This window comes from Panulirus ornatus, chromosome 69 (assembly GCF_036320965.1).
Source record: "Panulirus ornatus isolate Po-2019 chromosome 69, ASM3632096v1, whole genome shotgun sequence".
NCBI lineage: Eukaryota > Metazoa > Arthropoda > Malacostraca > Decapoda > Palinuridae > Panulirus > Panulirus ornatus.
The window spans coordinates 20,341,287-20,362,657 of NC_092292.1; the positions used below are offsets into that span (position 1 = coordinate 20,341,287).

The 21,371-nt window shown below is 44.5% G+C and overlaps 1 protein-coding gene across 6 annotated transcripts in view; it reads right to left on the minus strand.

Moving 5' to 3' along the window:
• The window catches only part of LOC139747631 (uncharacterized), a 117,177-nt gene that overhangs the window by 36,357 nt on the left and 59,449 nt on the right, over positions 1–21,371 (minus strand). For 4 of the 6 annotated variants that reach the window (XM_071660126.1, XM_071660130.1, XM_071660125.1 and 1 more), the window contains exon 2: positions 5,958–6,035. Coding sequence is in view for 2 of the 6 variants with exons in the window: in XM_071660125.1 (XP_071516226.1) it covers positions 5,958–6,035 (78 nt within the window). In the remaining 4 variants the exon portion in view is untranslated. Of the gene's footprint in view, positions 1–5,957; positions 6,036–20,298; positions 20,374–21,371 lie in introns of all 6 variants that reach the window. The other 2 variants (XM_071660128.1, XM_071660127.1) reach the window with 1 other exon arrangement.

Below are 21,371 nucleotides of genomic sequence, written 5' to 3' on the forward strand. Positions count from 1 at the left end.
ATGATGTGTAACCACATGATGTGCTTAAGGTTGGCATGTTTCTTGTGTAATTAAGAAATGTTCAGACTTTTCCTGGGGTTAAGCACTTCACAATCTGCAACTGTAATCCCGTATTTGGAAATGGTTACAAATATAGGGTTCAAGAAACAGGCATTCGAGGAGTTTCAATGTGGACTTACAAACTCATTATCACGTAAAGTTCGACAAAGCATTCATACCTCCATTTGCACCAGTTATCATAGAGATATTAAGCCGATCTACGCCCACGTCAGCCCAGGTATGGCCTTGTGCTGTGGTGAGGGCAAGGTCTATTACCTTATTACTAGCAGGTAGCCACTCACTCATAAAATAACATTCACACACAAACAGGAGGTGAGCCACTAGTGGGCTACGGTCGACTCGCCTTACAGGGTTGACTGGAGATGTGGGCTCACCGCAACAATGATATTCTGGTGTAATACTGAGTGATCTGAGTCAAGCACTTGGCCATACCACAGAGCTTAAGGTTGTGGAACTCATTACTCGCGGTTCTCCTAATTTGAACAATAGATTTTTCCTTTAAGAGGCTGTCATCAGTTAAACCCCAGAGGCTGACGGTGCGAACCTTGATCCTCACGGTACGAACACCACGGTACGATCCTTGATCACGGCACTAATACTACGGTACGATCCTTGATCATCACGGAACTAACACTACGGTACGATCCTTGGGTATGATGGCTTGGGCTTTGAACTGTATCGTCTTGCTCGAGGACCATATCGTCGTGCTCAGTAATTACAATACAGCTACAGTGAATGATAATGCAGCGTGACAAAGCGTTTGTTAGACGCGACAACTTACATGCACAAAATAAATAAGGAAGTTGGCGATTGCGCTGGTTTTTTCAGGTTTCCCTCTCTGAAGGCAAAGGTGCCAAAACATACTAGTGCTTGTGTGTGTGTGTGTGTGTGTGTGTGTGTGTGTGTGTGGGTAGGTGGGGGACGAGGGGCCACGAGTGCACATTTCCTCATTAGCGGACGAGGCAACACCTGGCCCTCCGAGGGATGTACTTGTTGGGCACTTCGGCCATAATTCATGTTTAGGGACTACGATGTAAAGTGATGGTGGTTATACTGGAGGTAATGGTGGTGGGGTGGGTGGTGGGCGATGCTAGTGGTAAGTGGAACAATAGGTGGTAGGAATGCCGGTGGTGAGTGGAGGTAGTGGTCATGGTTGTAAGAACTGGTGACAGGAATGGTAGTGAGAGAAGGTGGTAGTTACAGGAACGGTAGTGGTGGTGGAACGTATGGTATTGATGATCGGTGGCTATGGTTATGGCTGTGAGAAGTGGTGATAGGGATGGTGGTAATGGTGGTACTTTAGGTGTAGTAGTGTGTATGAATAGTGATGATGATGACATCAGTAGCGTACTTGTTTATGTCTAATTCTAGTAATTTGGGTGACTGGTATAAGGGAAAGTGGTAGTTCACTGTATCATAAATAATGGTGATGGTGGTTTTTGGCACCAGTGATGCCCTAATGGTACAAATCGTGAGTTCATGAAGAAGTCCGAAGAAAAATGTGATTGTGCAACGTTGAAAGATAATGGAGTCTATCACAGCTGTAGTATACCGATGAACCTGTTCTGACAGCCGGATGAGAACATTTGGACAGGATGGGAAGCCGCTTTAGTAATGAATGTAGGAGGAGGAGGATGTTGAAAGTTGATGAAGATAAAAACAAGGTTTCAGTTAGTAAAAGAGATGGGCAGTGCCAGTCAAATGAGAGTTTGAATCAAGGAAAGACCAGAGTATGTGAGGGAGTTTAGATACATGGGAAAAGTAATCAACACGATTACGTGAGAGAAAGATGAAGCTGGAAGGGAGAAGAATCAAACGTGCTCTGAGAGCTTTAGCGAATAGGAAGAAGTTAGTCCATAATGTTGCAAGAAGCCCTGGTGATGAAATAATCGTTCCATCTCCTACATCTATGGATACAGAGCTTTAGTTTGCCAAGACAGAGATAAATTGAATACCCGAGGACTGCCAGAGGTACGTCCTATGCTTACTTTCATAAGCCATGATAAGAAACAGAACTTGCAATCATGATTTTAGACGTACTTGGTTTCAACAGTACGGTTGCAAGTGACGACGGGAAGAGGCTGATCATGAGAGACAGTCAAATACAATTAGTGAACAGTTGAGGGCTTGGTGTACTGTACACGGTGCCTCGAAGTTACTACAGGTCTTGTGCGGCGGAGACGCAACTGTGTGTGTAGATGGGCGAGGGTGTATGGTAGTATAATCATGTATGAAGGTGTAAGGGAAATTCAAGTGTGTGTGAGGGAGGAAATGTCGAAGTGTCTTACGCGACTCATCTTTCTGAGTGAGGCGAATAAGCATGAGAGACTGTCCGTCGCCTCATACTGTGTGGGTGAATCCACCTCATGTAAAAGGAAGTGGAGTTTATGATCAGAAATAATGACTGTATGTGTGTGTGTGTGTGTGTGTGTGTGTGTGTGTGTGTGTGTGTGTGTGTGTGTGGATGGTGTGTGGTGAGGAGGGTGAGGGGTAATCCGTGCACCGGCACTATCATCCCGACCTCCCCCGGTCCTGAGTCAGTATCGGCCGCCCTAACTCTTGCACCGTCACAGTGCCAACTCCACCACAGCTCCTTCACAATGCCAGCTACTCCTCAGCACCGTTACAATGCCAGCTATTCCTCAACATTGTCATAGCACTAATTTCAACACAGCTGCGTCGCAGTACAAGCCTTACCACAGTACAACCATATTACCAGCAGAGTGCCTATCTTACCCCATAGCACTGCCACAACATTATCATAATCACCACACCAACAGCTCTGTCACAACAATACCTCTAAAACAGCACGACCGCACAAGCTCCAGCAGAACTGGACTGCTATAAGAGCATCACCACCACCAACGCCAACAGCACCACAGATGCGTCCAGCTAAAATTCCAGCGACAGCACTACCACACAAGCTCCACCACAATAGCACCACCACACAATCTCCATCACAAGAGCACTATACAATTTCCACCACAAAAGCATCATCATAAAAACTACCATAACATGGCAGCAACACCCCTATCCCCAACACTCATTGTATGCTTAACTCTGGGAATCGAACTCCGACCTCGAATTCTACCAATAGATGATTCCAGGGAATCACCAGTAACCCAAAGTATGTGTAATTACCCACACTTACCATGACAGGATTACAAAGGCTTCGACAATCTGTGACGAACAGATTTCCTATTAAGTCTCGATGCGATTCCGCGCCTCCTCCCCTGTCAGTATGTGACTTAGGGTAACAGACATTCAATTAGTTTAAGAGTGTGAGCGTGACGAAGTGAGTGAAGAGATGTAGTTTGTGTGAGTGTAAATGGCAGGATCACTAATCACTGTGATGTACGCATGTAACCAACGGTCTAAACATATAGAGCACATGTATATTTCACGTACATATGTAGACATGGGCGAGGTACACAGCTTGCGTGCGCATCGGTCAGGGAGGCAGGAAATGGAATCATTCGCGAAACTAGGGCTTCGGGGACGCATGGACGAGATATACATATAACAGTGAGCGACGTATGAACGAATGTAATGCATCATCGTGAACAGAGTATGAACGAATGCGATACATGATACCGTGCGACGTATGAATGAGTACGACACGTAATCGTGTGCAATATAAGAAAGAGCGTTGTACAAGATGGAGCATTACGTATTGCACGAGTATGATCAATGATTGTGTATGAAGTAAGAATGTGTAGGATACGTTATCGAGTACGACGCTGAATGAGTATAAGTGTCTGTGAGGGACGAGCAAACGAAGCAGTATAACATATGTTTGTCTTTATCAAATAACCTCATACAGAGGAAGACCCTGTGTACTCGCCGGACGTATGTATAATGAGTGCAAACTGAGGTAAACTATGAACACGTGTGGTGAACAGTGGCACATACACAGAGATCATTACAGAGGAACCTATTGCGTCATCAGAATACCTGGAAACCGTACTGAGATATCTTAAGATTCAGGTCGTCTGTAAGTACATCAGGGAAGCTAGGGCCCAGACTGGCACACAGAGGTATCCTTGAATTACATCGCCTCTCCTAGGATCCTTTTAAGAGTTAAGTAGTTACGTTATTGGGCGACTCTTCATGTACCTTGAACTTCTAATGATCGTCTTGTCTTGTTCCTGAGTCCCTCTGGTCAACCAATAGCATAGAAGTGCAAAAGGAAGTATGAGGGAGGAATATGAGGCAAGAATGAATGTGATGTACGTTAAAAACTAATTCCGAAGAAGGTTCAAAACCCTTCGTCTGGTCTCAGATGTTGAAAAACAAAAAAATGGTGAATGATATAAGAATTTCCCCAGTTCACATGCCTGTGGCCGACGGAGGAAATAGATTACGGTCGCCGTTGAGAAACAACTGCGAGAACCGTAATGCAAACACCTGCTCCGTTCTGACAACACCGCGGCCGCAGGCGCAACATACCCCATCCGGGTTTTGTCTAGGGCGCCTCCTCCTGTGGTGTGCGGCACATCACGCCCCATGGTAAGTGACCCTCATGTGTTAATCAGTAACGTAAACACACACACACACACACACACACACACACACACACACAAACACACACACACACACACACACACACACACACACACACACACACAGGTGTTCTTTTGAGTCTGGGTTGAGTCTCGCGGGCAGTCGTCAAGAGTGGGAAGTATATGATGAGTTGTGTGGATGTGACGGATCTGCTTCAGACAGTAGAAAGGTAGAGACAAAAGACGGATGATGTGGCAGCTTGTGGGAAGTGTGAGTGGACAGACTACGTGGAGAAATGCAGGTTAATGACTTCGAGGTTATTATGGGTCACGATGAGGTACAGAACGATGAGGGTTCAACTGACAGTTAAGTATACACAATCATCACATGATCAAGAACAGCATAATGGAACATGGACGTAAGCAGTCTGTAGGAGGCAAAGAAGAGACGTAGTGGCATTAACTGACGATGAAATCGGGAAGTGTACGTCAAGGAGTTGGAAAAGAGAGGAACATAAAGCAAATAAGGAAGCAAATATGGCTTTATGAATCAAACAATGACGGCAGGTGAGTTAGTAACTGAGGGAAGACCGTAGTGTGGAGATATACAATGAAAGTGCAGATGGTAGATTACCGCCTGCACAGCATGGTTTGTATATACATGTGAAAGTAATGTTATGAACAGCATCTGGAGATGAAAGGTACTCAGGAAACTCCTGTGCCCATAAAAGGTTTGGTGGCGAAAGACTCTGGGATAAAAGAGGGTGTTTCTGGTACATTCACATTAAATGAGACGTTAGAAGGAGATGCCAAGCGTCTGTAGCAAGGAGGTAAGGGAGAGAAGTGGCGGAGGCGAAGAGAGCCAGGTGCTTCCATCACGTATATGAGAGAATCGTAGAGTGTGTGCCTGTGAAGTGGTGGCTGCGACAACTGCATCTTTAATGCAGAAGTATATGTGTTAGTGATGACTGTAAGAACTATCTGTATCTATGTTAGGGCGGTGACTTAGACTATTACAAAGACTACAAAAGGAACAAAGTGAGGGCCAGGAGGGTGGAGTTCTAGAAGAGCGTGGCTATGTGGCTCAGGCCCCTCCCTGGAGCCTGATAGTTGGGGAGATACTGGGAAAGCAAAACAGTATATAATGAACTTTTTTGAGTGGAGGAAAATAAATCTGATAAATAGCATTTGACAGCGTCGGCGGGAGGGTCTGTGTAATGCGTTCAGGGTGGAGTGGGAGGAGAACATGATACAGAAAAAGGTGTTATTGAGCAAGCAGAGAAGCAGGGATTGATACTGGCATTTGACATGTCGATCAACCTATTCGATACGTGGGACATGCCATCATACAGTAATCACGATAGAAAAATATTTGGTAATAATGATCATAGTTACCTTGCAGACTGTGGACGTTCCTTAAGCTCGCATCTGGGAGGAGTTTTCAAGCTCTCGTGAGGCAATCTTTGTGATGTTCTGGAATAAAGAGAAATACATTAATCATACAGGAAAAAAATGAATTTTTGTCATGTACTTTTATGAACTTCTTAATGTAAGTGAATAGAAAAGAGGATATTCAAGAGCAACGATGTTTTATGAATGGATATTTTAGTTTTTCTTCATGAATGAATTTATTGTGCAAAATGAAAAAGTAAGGAGCATATATATCAGTGTTGATGATGACCGTGATGTAGATGGGTAGTGGGAGTAGGTGTGAATTATTGGGTGGTTAAAGGGCATAGGAAGTAAGCGGAGGTGGAGAGCAAGTGGGCGGAGGTGGAGGGCAAATGGATGGAGGGCAAATGGGTGGAGGGCGGTGCACGTGCGGGTGAGAGGCAGTACAAGTGTGGGTGGAGGGAGGTACACTTGTGGGCGGAGGGCGGCATACACTTGTGGGTGGAGGGTGCATCAGGTACCATGCATCAGGTAATGATGGACTCATCACCAACACTTCTACCGTGGCAGCTCATGCCTGACCTGCGTAACGGCCCAGCCAAGCCCAGGCACCAATGACATTCCTCTCTCTCTCTCTCTCTCTCTCTCTCTCTCTCTCTCTCTCTCTCTCTCTCTCTCTCTCTCTCTCCTATTTCCCCCATCAATCTTCAAACCTTAGCAAGATGCAATCATTCAAAAGCCTCTAAATCCCCTCAGCCTCCAAACCTCCACAGTTCTAAGCCTCAAGCAAGCCTCTAAACATCCACAGTTTCAAAATCCCTACAAAATCCTTACCTCCATCGCCTCCAAACCTTCACAGTCGTGAATCTCAGTCAGATGTATGATGCCGGGGGTCAACAGAGAACCATTAGAAGTGGTTAACAGCCAATTCATCTCGTGCCAAATCCATCAGATCCACTGTTGTGTGAAGACGACAGACAAATGACACCACGAGAGATACACAAAAGAAAATGGATCACGTGGCTAAGGCAAGACAGCAGTTTCTCTTGGTCCAATTAATTATTATTTTCTCTTTCCTGTAATGAGAGTTCAGAGGCTCTCCCTTCCTCTTATATTCTCTGACACAGGAGGTTCAGGGCGCCTCCCACTCCCATCCCTCCTTGTCTTCCTGGAGTAAGAATTCGGAAACTCTTTCTTCTCACTTTGCAAGACTAATAATCCTTCTGAAAAACGATTCTGAGTCCCTACGACCCACATGGTATGAAAGATCATAATGAACCCAGCGTGATGAAGGAGTGTTGGATCCAACTAGAAAATCATTATAGAAAGATCAGAGGAAATTACGTAAGTAAAACTCATGCAACACCAGAGTTGCCAGAACGGAGCCACGATACCGTGATGTCCCAGGGACAGTGTAGCCAGAACGGAGCTTGCGATACTGTGATGTCGGCACCAGGAAATGAACCGACAATCGCTCTATAAAGTGAAGCTATGATAACTATAATAACAGATGCGAACCTGGTGGTCAGTTTTGCTAAAGTCATGACGCTCATGGAACCTAGGCCACCGCCATGGGCTGTGTCTCCCAACACATGACAGAAGGTGTCACGTCCTCAGACAGCGTGGCAACGCTGTCACAGCCTGAATCACGGGAAACTTTCACCCAGAACCCTTGGTCGAGCGGCGTCTTGGCTATTGGGAAGGAGAGAGAGGAGTGAGAGGCAGAAGGATGGAGCAGGGAGGGATATGTAGATGATATAGAGTGATGGAGGAGATAGGAAATGGAGGAAGTAGTGTGATGAAAGAGGTGGAGGGAAGGAGGTGGCAAGATAATGGAGGGAGTAGGGAGATGGAGGAGGCAGAGGGGCTCATATCCAGTCACATTTTTGATTGGCGAAACTTCACAATAGTTTGTGATCCACTCAGCTGTGACGGAGGGAAGACTGTTGCTGGCGAAGGCGAGCTGTGTTTGTGTACTTAATTACATGTAATTACTTATATGGACGGTAAGGAGATGCACAACATCAATGCACACCACAGCACAGCATAACAACACCAGAATAGTAACAGCATAACATGTTAGAAAAGTAAAAACAGACTATCAACCCAGCACCAGCATAGCACCGACAATTCACCAGCATAGCACCAGTACAGTACTAACAAAGCATCAGGATCACTCCACCACAGCACAAACAAAGCAACCTTGCAACATCACTACAGTGCTAAAACACGGAGCGTTCTCATGGTTTTCTTGTTAACAGTGCCACGCTAGACAGCCAGCCAACCAACCATTACTGTACCAGTGACAGCACGTGTACAGCATGCCAACAGCGTTAGCACTGTACATCAACAGCATTAGCACAGTACACTGACACTGTCAAAATAGCGAGCCAATAGCACTAGCACAACATGCAAACAGCATTAACATAGCACGCCAAAAGCATTAGTACAGCACACCAACGGCATTAACACAGCACACTAACAGCATGAACGCACACCTCAACGGTACAAGAAAGTCATTTCAAACGCTATATTTAGAAGGCTAACGTGGAGCACGTGAGTCCAGCTGCTCCCAACACTAAAAAACTAGGTTCGATGTCCGTTAACTGGACGTGCTGTCTGGTGATTTTTAATCAGCTGGAATTAACTGACTGAAGAATATCTAAGCAGATAAACATGATGAGCCTTCGTTAATCATGACTTCGAAGGGACCGAACGTTCTGTTGTTATTTGAATTCTTCTGAATTATATCTTCTTTTAGGCTTTATTCTGTGCTGTTCGATTGTTACAAAAGATAAACAGTTATAGCCATAAACATTAAAGACCATCATAAACTAAGGCTGAAGCCAGTGTGCAATGGTATCCCAACTTCTTTTACAATAAACCTCAGGCTTCGAGACCGCTACTGGCTGAATCACACATCATCGATCCAACGCTTACTGACTAATCCATGCCAAAACGTTGCCACATCTTAACTACCTCAATACAAGCCAATAATCTCTGCTTCCTTATATCAACTTTAGCGCTAGTGCTCACATGAAAACTTCATACGATCTTGGATTACTTCGGTGGTGGTAAACCAGAAAGATATAGTTATTTGCTACACATTCCTGGCTCACATAACTACACCAACCAAATTACATGCAGACATAAAGGTATATACCCATACTGAAGAAGTCCACATTATTGCTGTTTCTGGCACATTCCAGGTGGACTTGTGCATTCCAGACATTTTCCAGTCAAACATGACCTTGCCTGACACACGTCAAAGGGCGGTAATGATTCTTGATACATGCCACACAGACTTAGATATAGAGATATATATTCTAGAGAAACTCAGCCACGCCAGGTACATTCAAAGTAAAAGTATCATTCTGAAGCAAATTCCAGACAGATACAGCCATTCCAAATACATTTCAAGCAAACACAGACTTCCAGAAGCATTTCAGAAAGACATAGTCGTTACAAATATATTCCAGGCAAAGTAATCTACGTTTTTCAGACGGATACAGCTATTCCAGGCACTTTTCAGAGAGACACAGCTATTAATGACACATTCCAGGCAGACACAGGTCTCTATAATAGTTCCAGGACGGCAGAGTCATATCAGTCACATTCCAGAGTGACTATGTATTCATTACCACACACACTACACCTCCAGACACTGAGGCCGGACATAGATGTATTCCAGGCATAACTCAGACATGAACACTTCAGGAAGGAAATTATCCCGTTAACATTCCAGGTTTCATCATTTCTGTGTGATCCTTGTTAGCTGGAAGTTAGCAGCTATCTTCACCTGCGTTCTAACCTCATTCAGCAGTTGTATACGATTTCAGTCTCAGGGTGAATCACTTTAAGAAAACCAATACCCAGCACCCACACTAACTATTACCCACGAGCCAATTACTAATTATCAGCCCATTCTTCATCTACCTCCTACCAGTTCACTACCGCATTTAGGTCGCCCACCACCCACAAGCCTCCCACTACCCACTCTCCCGTCGCCCACACGTACTTCGGAGGACCCAAATTCCAAAATCCCTTCATATCCACGAGTCTCCTACCACACACTAGCCGCCCACAGGCCACCCACTGCGGGCACGCCGTTCGGTGACCGTTGCCGTCGCCTGACTGAGCTGCTCCCGTTGAAATTTCTTGCGGTAACGGTCCCGAGGCAGCGGCTGTACCAGTAACACTACACCGCAGCAACCACCACCACCACCACCACCACCACATCCAACACCACCAGAACGGGTCTGACACTACTGTTATAATCTGGCACCGCAGCCTCCCTAACAGCCACTTCATTGCGTGTCTGACACCACCATAACATGTTGGACAAACCCAGCATGTCTGACACCACCCAAGCATATCTGACACAACCGCATTCAGCTTGACACCACCCCAACATGACTGACATCCTCACATCATGTTTGACGCCGCCCAAGCATTTCTGACATCACTAAAGCGTGTATAACACCACCACAGCAGATTTGACAACACCACAGATGAGATGGGCAACAACCACAAAGCTGTAACCCGAAAACCTCAACCGAACAGCACACCCATAACAGGCCATCGTGTTCAACTACTGTAACGTCGATTTTTGCCCAAGGTTCGTAGAGCTCGTTGGTCGTTCCTATGTGCTCAGGGGTCGAAACATCGTGCTCAAACGTCGAACCCTCGTGTTCAAGGGTAGTTCCGTCGTGCTCAAGGTTCGTACCGCTGTGCTCAAGGGTCATGCTACTGTGCTCAAGGGTCGTACCGTTGTGCTCAAGAGGCCAAACTCGAGGGCCTAGTGAGAGACTTGAGGGTCTGGGGGTATGGCGGATGGATCACATCCGGTGCGGAGAGCGACGGAGATAATAGACAGACAGGCAACAGGTGCACCAAGTAGTCTACTGTTACAACAGGAGGTTACATGACGGTAGACCAAAGTTATAACGGGAAACTGGGGGCAAAAGCAACAACGACAGACCACTGTCGAAACGAACAACGACAGTAACACACACGAGAGCAACAGTGGAAGCTCATACTAGCAGCAACACTGTACGATAACAACAGATAACAAAATTCAACAACAGAAGCTGGGACGAACACCGCCAAACACAGCACCCAAGGCCGTTCTGATGATGCATAAAACATCGAGCCTTGAACCAAAGGCCAGAGTTGAGGGAGACACGTGTGAACAATGCTTTAACTCCTCAATAGAGTAAATGGCGTTCGAAAAGCAAAAGAAAAAAAAAAAGGAAATGGTCACACTTGAAAAAATAAGGCGATTGCTGTTCTGAATTCGTGAACTAGTGCCGTGCTGTCTAATTTGTAACAGCATTGTAGCATCACTAACATGATGATAAAGCATAAAAAAACATATTCTAAGAAAACAAAACTATACACACGTAATCATCGCACCTGAAAATTATACGTGAGTATGAGTTACACATCAAATTTCAATGGATATTTATTCCCTGAACTTCCTCAGTGAAGCCGGTGCAGATATCCACCACAGGTGTGTACACATGCAGGTGTAGGGCCTATAATGACCTAGATTAGAACATTTAAAAAACTATATGTATAAATCCATAGCCGTCATCATGTGATGGATCCAGCTAATATGGAGTGATTAAATACCTATAAACATTTACCTTTAGCCTGAAGCCCAACCCTCTGCATGCCATCACGATAGGTAGATGTTCTGTTACACAAGCAGCAGCAGCAGCAGCAGCAGTAACAGCAACAGCACAGCAGCAAGAATGATTATTACGGAACAAAAAGAGAAGGGCTTATGGAAATCGATGTACAGCATGCGATAATAGAAGTAACACATAAAGGTAATCATAAAGACAGTAACGATGATACAGTAGAAGTAACAGGAGCATAAGACGATAATAGTGGCATAGAGAGGCAGAAATATCTTGGAGCATGAAAGGTACCAGAGGCAAGAACAGTAGGAAAGCAGAGGTGATCAGGAGAGACTCAAATAACCTCTGACCTCACCAGGAGGATGTTACACCCCTCAGGCTGTTGCCTAATACGAATATGAACAAGACTTCACCATCTACACATCGACTCCAACTAACAGCAGAAACTAAATAGCATCTAGATGTCTCAAGTCGACTACATACAGAGACTACACCAACTTAAGACTCCTAAATCATTTGTGCACTACGTATATGAAATGAAACAGCTCATAAATGCTACCAAAAGTCTACAGAGAATTCTGGAATCTCTCTCTCTCTCTCTCTCTCTCTCTCTCTCTCTCTCTCTCTCTCTCTCTCTCTCTCTCTCTCTCTCTCTCTCTCTCTCTCAATACTACTCCTCAGTACAGACAGTTGTACAACTGACAATTCTTTTTCACTCTTCCATTGTCATCGGATAATTGTTTACATATTCCTCCCGGATGCCCTGATCTCAGGGAAGGTTTTTGTGATGAAACTCACCAAGGACACATGGCAAACCCCTTAGCGTTGATGGATCTAATGGCTAGCAACAAGTTGCTGTTCACTCCGTTTTGTATCGTATGTGAAAACATAAAAAAGTAAAGATTATATAAGTATGTTGGTAAATCTGGTGTTGTTGAACTTTGGAGTTGATGAGAGTTATATGAGCAACAGAGTCTATATGTTAATGTACTTGGATGGTTTAGTTTCTGTTGTTTTATTGCTTAGATATGTCTTAGTCTTATCCTCAAACGTTTCTGAGCATTACTTATAAAACTGCAAGAACATCATGCGGTCAAAAGCCTTTTGGTGACACAATCGTGAGGTCTTAAATATTACCCTTCACATTTCCTGCAAGTCCTTGAGCCCACTTGACGTGACCTATAATGACTGGAGGTCGGCCGCAGGTAAGGCAGACGTGACCTACGTCATTAATGACATGAGTCACGAGATGTGTCAGGCGTAGGCAAGCTGGTAGTGACAGAGGATGATGGGGGTGGGTAAAGACAGTGGGATAACAAGAGGAGTAGTGGCAGGAGGTGGTAGGAGGCGGTAATGACAAGGGGTGTCTGAAGTAGTAATAGCAATGGATGAGAGGTGTAGTGGTAAGGTTTTGTAGAAGGGTTAGTGGTAAAGGCGAGATCAAGCAACTTTTGGAGTGATGTGGGGTTCGAACACTGGAGTTCAGATCATAGAGCAAACGAGGGATGGATCAATTGGGATAAGAAGAGCAAATTTCAGAATAAGATTGGATAGGACAGATCATCAATGGATAATTCATGCAAGGAGTAGATACATTACAGCCATAGACGATAGCACAGATTTATATGAAAAGTGAAGAACAAGATTATTTCAGTCTTTCTTATTGAACAATCATCTTTTATTGTGGAGGATTTGAAAGTATATGAAAAAACAGAAATAAAACTCCAGGATATTTAGGTACGGGAAGAGATAACATTAATCTAAAACAGCAGATGCACTTACAGGAAAACACAAAATGAAAGAGTGTCAACAGTAAGGCGATTGAAGAGTTTCCTGTTAATACAGACATAAAGACTGTCCTTAAAGCCATGAGATAAATCGCAAGAGTTTACTGTGACCTTTCTCACTGTGGAGGGGAGCGGACAGGAAGGCACATGACCTTTATCTAATCCCGGCAGACTGGCAGATATACGGCAAGACAGACTTTCTGAACACTTAACATAAACGGAAGTAGAAGGCATCAGACTTCTGACAACAGACAAGTACTGCTAAACACACAACTTATTTTTCACTTTTAAAGTTCATAAATTCCATGTCTTCCTCAGAAAACAAATCCCATAAAGATGAAATATTAAAAAATTTGGATGAAAATCAAGAAATAGTATGACACCTACATATGACAGTAACAAACTAAACATTCAAATACTTGAAAGAGAATTCCGTGTGTGTGTGTGTGTGTGTGTGTGTGTGTGTGTGTGTGTGCGTGTGTGTGTCTGTGTTTACATTCAAAGGAAGTAAAAACGTACGTCTTTCATTATTATGCATTTGTATACGTAGGTGTTTATCATCACACACACACACACACACACACACACACACACAGACAGACACACACACACACACACACACACACACACACACACACACACACACACACACACACAGACACACACACACACACACACACACACACACACACACACACACACGTTTACAGTACTTGCTTCAAGTAAGACTTCAAATGTGTAAGCGTTTACATATCCTGTATGTTTCTATACCAATAAACATATAAGGGTTGCTGTCCGACTGACCTATAATCATATCAAGTCCCCTACAGCCCTAGTGAACCCACCTACACCCCCAGGTTAGGTCCCCAAAGCCCCAGAGAGAAGTTCCTCCTCTCCCCTGGTCAATCCCCCAGCAGTTATCATGATAACAATAACTATTAGATAACCCATGACAACGATCTTCTTCATGGTTTATCATCCCAGGTAAACCTAATAAAAGTTCCAGTGATTTCAAGGTCGGAGTTCTACATAAACCTTGTTAATCCTGGGATCTACACTGCAAGATAACACGAGAGATACCACTCTAGTTTTCGCACTAGCCCACTCCTTCCCAAGGTCACATGTTAAAGGGTCTTATCTATTTCAAAATCTGAGTCTCACCCGCACGAAATGCCTCCAGAACAATTACATACAGAGTAACACGGCTTTAGCTAATTTGCACACAGTACGGAGAACTGTCTCTTGGTGCAAGTGGGTTTAACTTCAATTACATAAGTTGATTATCAAAATAAGTAGATCATTATAAGCACACACACACACACACACACAACACACACACACACACACACACACACACACACACACACACACACACACACATGTTCTGATGGGTATTACCACACTCTGACACGTTCCCACTAATAGATACCTTCACACACTTATACTTTTGACTGTTCTTGATGCTGGCTTTCAGACCGTAGATGGTACACACACCTGAATAGATGAAATCACACACACACACATCACTTAACTTGTAGGGGGTTAAGGTCAGTCATGTCGAGGTTGTCGTCATAAGAACCGCCGTTATCCAGACGTGTTCACTACCCCACGCTAACATGTGAGAGTAGCCAAGGTCACTACTCACTCACTGGCCCGCCTCGCTCACTTGTGAGCCAGGCCAAGGTCACTCTCCCTCCCTGACCCGCAAGGAGCTCACCTGGCACGATATGACATAAGTATTGGAATATCAACCCCAAGGTGAATACTGTCAAAACAGCTCTTGATTTCTTTATATCCTTTTCTGGCTTTTGGGTGGATGAGTTGCTTTTTACGATCTGAACCCAAGGGGCCGTGACCGATAAACCCTAACGGAAGCAACAGGTCAACAGTAACGGTAGTAAAAGGACAACTGTAGCAGACTGTGAGCTGGGGGTCATCTTACATGTGAAACCTTCCTGGCGACGATAATTGTCAGCGATGCTCCTGTGAGCTAAGTATAATATATTGTTCTGCTATACTTGGACACTTCTCACTTCCCACATGACCCATGATCAATATCGTAAGCGACAGCAGTGTACTAAGACCCTTCGCCTCCTTTTCTTCCCCCAAGCACAAACCTCCTTAACAAGACAGTGTGGTAGACAAGCGTGTCAGGTTGTGATGATGGTGTAGCGGTGGTGATTACTGACTGTTGGTGATGATGATGATGGTGGTGGTGGTGGTTGGGCAGAAACACAACCATCCTGAGACCTGTCATCTTGCTCATTAAATTGTTTCCTGGGTGTAGAAGGATACTGTCTGGGTCTACCTGGAATGGGACGAGTCGATGGCTAGCATCAGTCGCTTTCTGTATGTCTGTGTCACCGGGTTTACATACATAGCGACTTGTGTACCTGTTTTCGTGCACGTATGTGTGTGTGTGTGTGTGTGTGTGTGTGTGTGTGTGTGTGTGTGTGTGTGTGAGCAAGCATGTGACCGTATGCTTGTAATGCATGAGCAAGCTTCAGAATATAATACCTCAGCCATGTGGCTGTCTGCCGTGCCAGGAGGACACACTAAGAATATTGTGTTCCTATACGACGCAACCTTCAATAAAGGAGTCAACCCGCTCTCTCTCTCTCTCTCTCTCTCTCTCTCTCTCTCTCTCTCTCTCTCTCTCTCTCTCTCTCTCTCTCTCTCTCTCAGCTACACAACATGGATATCCTCGGCCAAGGATCTGGACTTAACCTCCCTAAATCATAATGAAAAAAGTGCGGCATATAAAAATCTCGAAAATGAAAAATATATTCGCTGGCTTACCTTTGGTATGGTGCTGCATTTTGACACAATAATTCAAAAATACATTCACCTAACTGTGTTCAAGGCAAACTATTTTTTTCAAAGAAAAGTGAAGAGATATGAAAGTTCATCTCGTTTTTACCAGAAAAATAAAACAGTTCCGGTGCAAATATAACATATAAGACAATTTTGCTTAAGATATACTTGCTATAACCTTCAACCTAGACGGAATGGCCCCCACATTGATCACTATATCTTTACACTAACCCATAGTGACCTTACATTGATCGCCACACAGCTACATCACCCAAACTTAATCACTATATCTCGAGATTTACTAACAGCGATACCGTATTGATTAGTACACCTCGGGACATTATATAGATCAATACAACTTCTGACCTACTTACAGAAATCCCATGTTGATAGTTTCATCCCCAGATTTTGTTGCGTATCAATATTCTCTGGTGAGCACTGTATATCTGGATCTATTTAGAAAGGGTCCATATTGATCAATGCTTCCCTGGGTCTATCGACAGAAACCGCACTGATCTACTCACAGACTCCATGTTGGTCTAGTGTTCTCAAATTGATCAAATTGTCTTCAACTCTGCTTTAAGTGACCCCACCTTTTTCAGTTTGTCTTTGAACTTACAATGGTCCATTGATAAAAATATACACGATATGAATACAAATATCTAGCACAAAGGCCTAGGTCTTTGAGTCATGGACTCTTTACGGATCCTTTAGTTGTATATAAGTTGAACTCTTTGTCTTATTCCGCAACGCTGAACTTAATCCCCAGCTCTCCGTCTCCTGCATCCACCCCAGTCACCGTCTTCCACCCTATTGTTGCCATAATGGAGCCTTGATGACTAGGCGTCGAGTTAACGGGACGCTGGGCGGAGCACAGCACGAAGGGCGTCAGCGGGAAAACTCATTTCACCTTCCTTGCATCCCGGCGCCTTCCTCTCAACGTCTTTTGACGACAGGAATAGGTTAAATGATCTCCTTTCTTGCATTAATTACCGCGCGGTTTACAAGGAAGACCATTAATGACATAATAACAGGAAGCAAACGTTTGCCATCATCATAATTTAGATGTTGATAGCGACATAGAGCACCTCTTACCTGTAGGTTATGATAGGTCACAAGAGACCAGGTACCTGGGTTAATACTAAGCCCCCACAAGACCCCTGGAGCCTCAGGTACTGGTCTTAAGTGTCAGGTATACCTCTAAACATGCTAGTTTATCTTCTCTAAATATTGCCAAACATTTCTAGATCATACCATGTTTACAGTCATCGATGCAATAACGTATCAGGACGCACGCTAGTTATATGTACATACGTAGGCGCAAAGCTGACCCCATTAGCGTACTATCATTCTAATGGCGCAAGGTAAACCATGTAATGATAAGGGGGTCTGATAGTTAGGAGAAAATACAGGAATTGCGAGAGAGAGTGAGAGAGAGTCAGCTGGATCTAAGCAAGCAGGAGGTCATGTCACCTTGACTGGTGAGGCTGACAGACCCCCAGGGACACAAAACAACATTATCTCTCATCTAGACCCAACATACTGGCTGATACCCGAGACAAAAGGTCAAGGGAGTGAGGTCACTAGACATAAACCCGGATCAGAGGAAGTTATCAGTTAAACAGATACTGGGTGGATTAAGGTGGCACTCAAGCAATCAAACTAACCTCAAGAGATTAATCTGGTACTGCATATCAATGGATTAAATCGCTTACTTAAAAGGCTAAAATTAATCAAGTGATCGCACTGAAGGGATTAAACGAAATCAATTAACCGCATTTAAGGGGGTGGAAGAGATCCAGTAACAGCACTTCTGATGAAATCACCCTTCCTTGCCTAATAGCAAGGTAGTGTTATACCCCTACAGGCGTCATTAAGGTCGTGGGGGCCGTTGGTTCGGACAGGGAGGAACATCACTAAGTATGTTACAATCAGGTCAGTATACAAGAAGATCGAGACACTGCTCCTGGGTCAAGGTTCTGTCTCCCTCACTCACTTCCCAACACTTCCTTAGTTCGCACTCTTACCCTCTCACCGCCACCACCATCCCTAAGGAGAGGGAGAGAGAGAGAGAGAGAGAGAGAGAGAGAGAGAGAGAGAGAGAGAGAGAGAGAGAGAGAGAGAGAGAGAGAGAGAGGAGAGAGAGAGAGAGAGAGAGAGAGAGAGAGAGAGAGAGAGAGAGAGAGAGAGAGAGAGAGAGAGAGAGAGAGAGAGAGAGAGAACGGGTCCATATGTGTGTGGGTGTGTATTTTGACTGAGCGTAAAGGTGTCAAGGTTATGAGTAAAACATGAGAAAAAGAACGAGAAAGCAGACATACAAACACACAGGCGGACGGACTGACGAACGAACACACAGCAGGAAGAATCAGCCAGGCAGGTCGTGCTGACGCCTGGGCGACACACACAACGGAGTAGGTCGAGGTTAATTCCGCTAGTAGCCCCCTAGCGTAGGCTACCCGCGCCAATAGCCCCTCCAGCTGGCTAACCAACTCTCTCTCTCTCTCTCTCTCTCTCTCTCTCTCTCTCTCTCTCTCTCTCTCTCAAGAAAATTAGGGGGTTAGAAAAAAAGGGAAAAAGGAAATTACCTGAAGGCTGTTCATACCCACCTTCTGAATATAGTTTATGATTGGGTCACGTACCCCCTCCCCATGGACAGAACACAGTCTACAACTGGGTCGTGGGCCACTGCTCATCTACTGGACATAGCCTCTGTACCACTCACGTTTGAGAACAAGGCAACAAATACATCAGCTGAGTTCTAGAACATAAATTCTCGTATACAACGAAATGTATGATTAACATTACAGGAGAAAAAATATAAACTAAATAAACAGAAGCCAGAGCACTCCGGTACTCCCTAATTGTCAAGAATTCACACCATCCCCAGCGTAGTTCTGCTAACACCGTAATTAAAGGATAATTAAGGCTTGCCCTAATCTTCCCTTGCCTTAACCTACTTCCTCAGTCGCCCTAAACTCGCTACAAGTCGAACATATTCCGCTTGACTCTCAGGCGTCTCAGTAGTTTCAGTGGAAGTTGTAAACTTGACGTGAACACAGGCTTTGTAAACAGTGTGGCGAGGCAGGGTGCGCGGGCGGCGTCTCTGATATAATGAGCCATTTTGACACCTGATCTGGAAGCCTATGATCGGCTGGCTCCAGTTTCACTATGTGCGGAGGGCGGAGTGCGGCATGCAAAGTGTCCTCCACACACGGGGTGCAGGGCGGAGAGTGGTGACCATACTATGCTTCACACATGGGGTGTAGAGGGGAGGGTGGTGACCATAGTGTGCACCACACACGGGGTGCAGGGCGGAGGGTGGTTACCATAGTGTGCTCCACACATGGTCAGTACACGTCATAAAACGTCTACGTATCTCGACACATAGTATCATCCATTATCAACACTTTACGTAATTTGTTTGCATTGTTTACTCTATCATCATAAGGCTGTATGTTTCTGTTCTACTGTCACAAACAGCCACGAAAGGGCACAATAGTCTGCTGCTGTTTGCATTCCTTTGTACTATTTACAATACACAACTCCTAAGAGACCAACGCTGCCTGCTTTACTATAACGTCTCCATCTATACAGATTAGAAATATACGATCTTATCACAGTCATTCAGCAGATACTCTCTTTATAAACGATCAGATCCCCTGATATTTGTCCTTCCCACGTACTCTCTTCACATGTATACATTTATCTAAATAATATTCTGTATCCAGTTCTCCAGAGTGATGACAACCAATTACATAACTCTGATCTAATTCATATTCGGACCACATACAACGTACCATAACTGGTGTCCTTAAGCAATTTTTCAAGGAATATACTTAAGCCAATGTTGTGTGGCAAAGCATCTTGTATATCATATAATTCAAGAGACTAATCAGCGGAGTATAATAGCATAACCCTCGGCTATGTTGGCTATGGGTTGGTGTATCATACCTAGGATCACACAGTTGTGCTCAAGGGTCGTAACGTCATACTGCTAAGGGGTTGTACCGTTTCGATCAAGAAGATAACAGACCGTGCATTTAAGCTTGAGGATACAAGGCTTTATAAATAGAACGTAACTAACAAGCGAACACTCACTTCAGAGCTCAGGCAGAGTGTAAGGGACGCTGGCAACTCTAAACACAGATGTGGTTGAAGGACAGTTTACCATACCTGGAACAAAATATCAAACTTAGGTTAACATGCAAATATTTATGGAGGTTTCTTAATCCACAATGACCTCGATGCATAACAAAACTATCATAATGCAAAGGTGCGAAAAATGTATTAAATTTAAGAAAAATTCTACCATTCAACGTAAGATAGGAGTGTCCCAGTGTGGCTCCGTAGAAGGTAATTTCCAGGTAGGCCAAAAGGAAAATGGTCAAGGTCTACGAGTCGCACCCCTCCACACCTCTTCCCCCCACTCACTACCCCTTACTGAGACACACCTTGCCCCTCCCCCTCCATCTTGAGTGGCTGCTCCAACGCCCAACCATCTCTGAACGCCCCCTTGTAGGTCCCCATGGTTCTTCCTTCATCCCTCTCCTTCCCGTATCATACGTGAGTAAATACACACTCCCTACGTTCGCTGTTAAGCGTCCTCCATCCTGAGCAACACCTCTAAACTCCCCATCTCGCCAGCACCCCAGGTACCAGCATAACTAGTACCACTCCCATTTCCCTTACCACCACCACCACCACCACCACTACCACCAGCACAACCACGATGATCAGCACCCTGCGCCTCGTTGCTGGAGGGGGAGAAACACAGCACAAACACAGTGATTGATATCTTGAAACTTATTGCAAACTGTGCATTCCAAGGTGAGTGTCAGATATATATATATATATATATATATATATATATATATATATATATATATATATATATATATATATATATATATATATATATAGAGAGAGAGAGAGAGAGAGAGAGGGGTTGAGGAAGTGTGGACGAGACAAAGACAGGATGTATAGACAGGTCTCTGTGTCCGTTTATAAACGTCCATTTAGAAAAGGGTACAGACTGAGTCCATCATTGTGAGATACAGTGTCACTGGGTCACATTACTATGACTCTGGGAGTCGGATCCTCACAGTACAGAAGGAACAGCTCAGCACCGCAGTACCTACTACTTTCCTCCTGCACGACCAGTTCACACATTC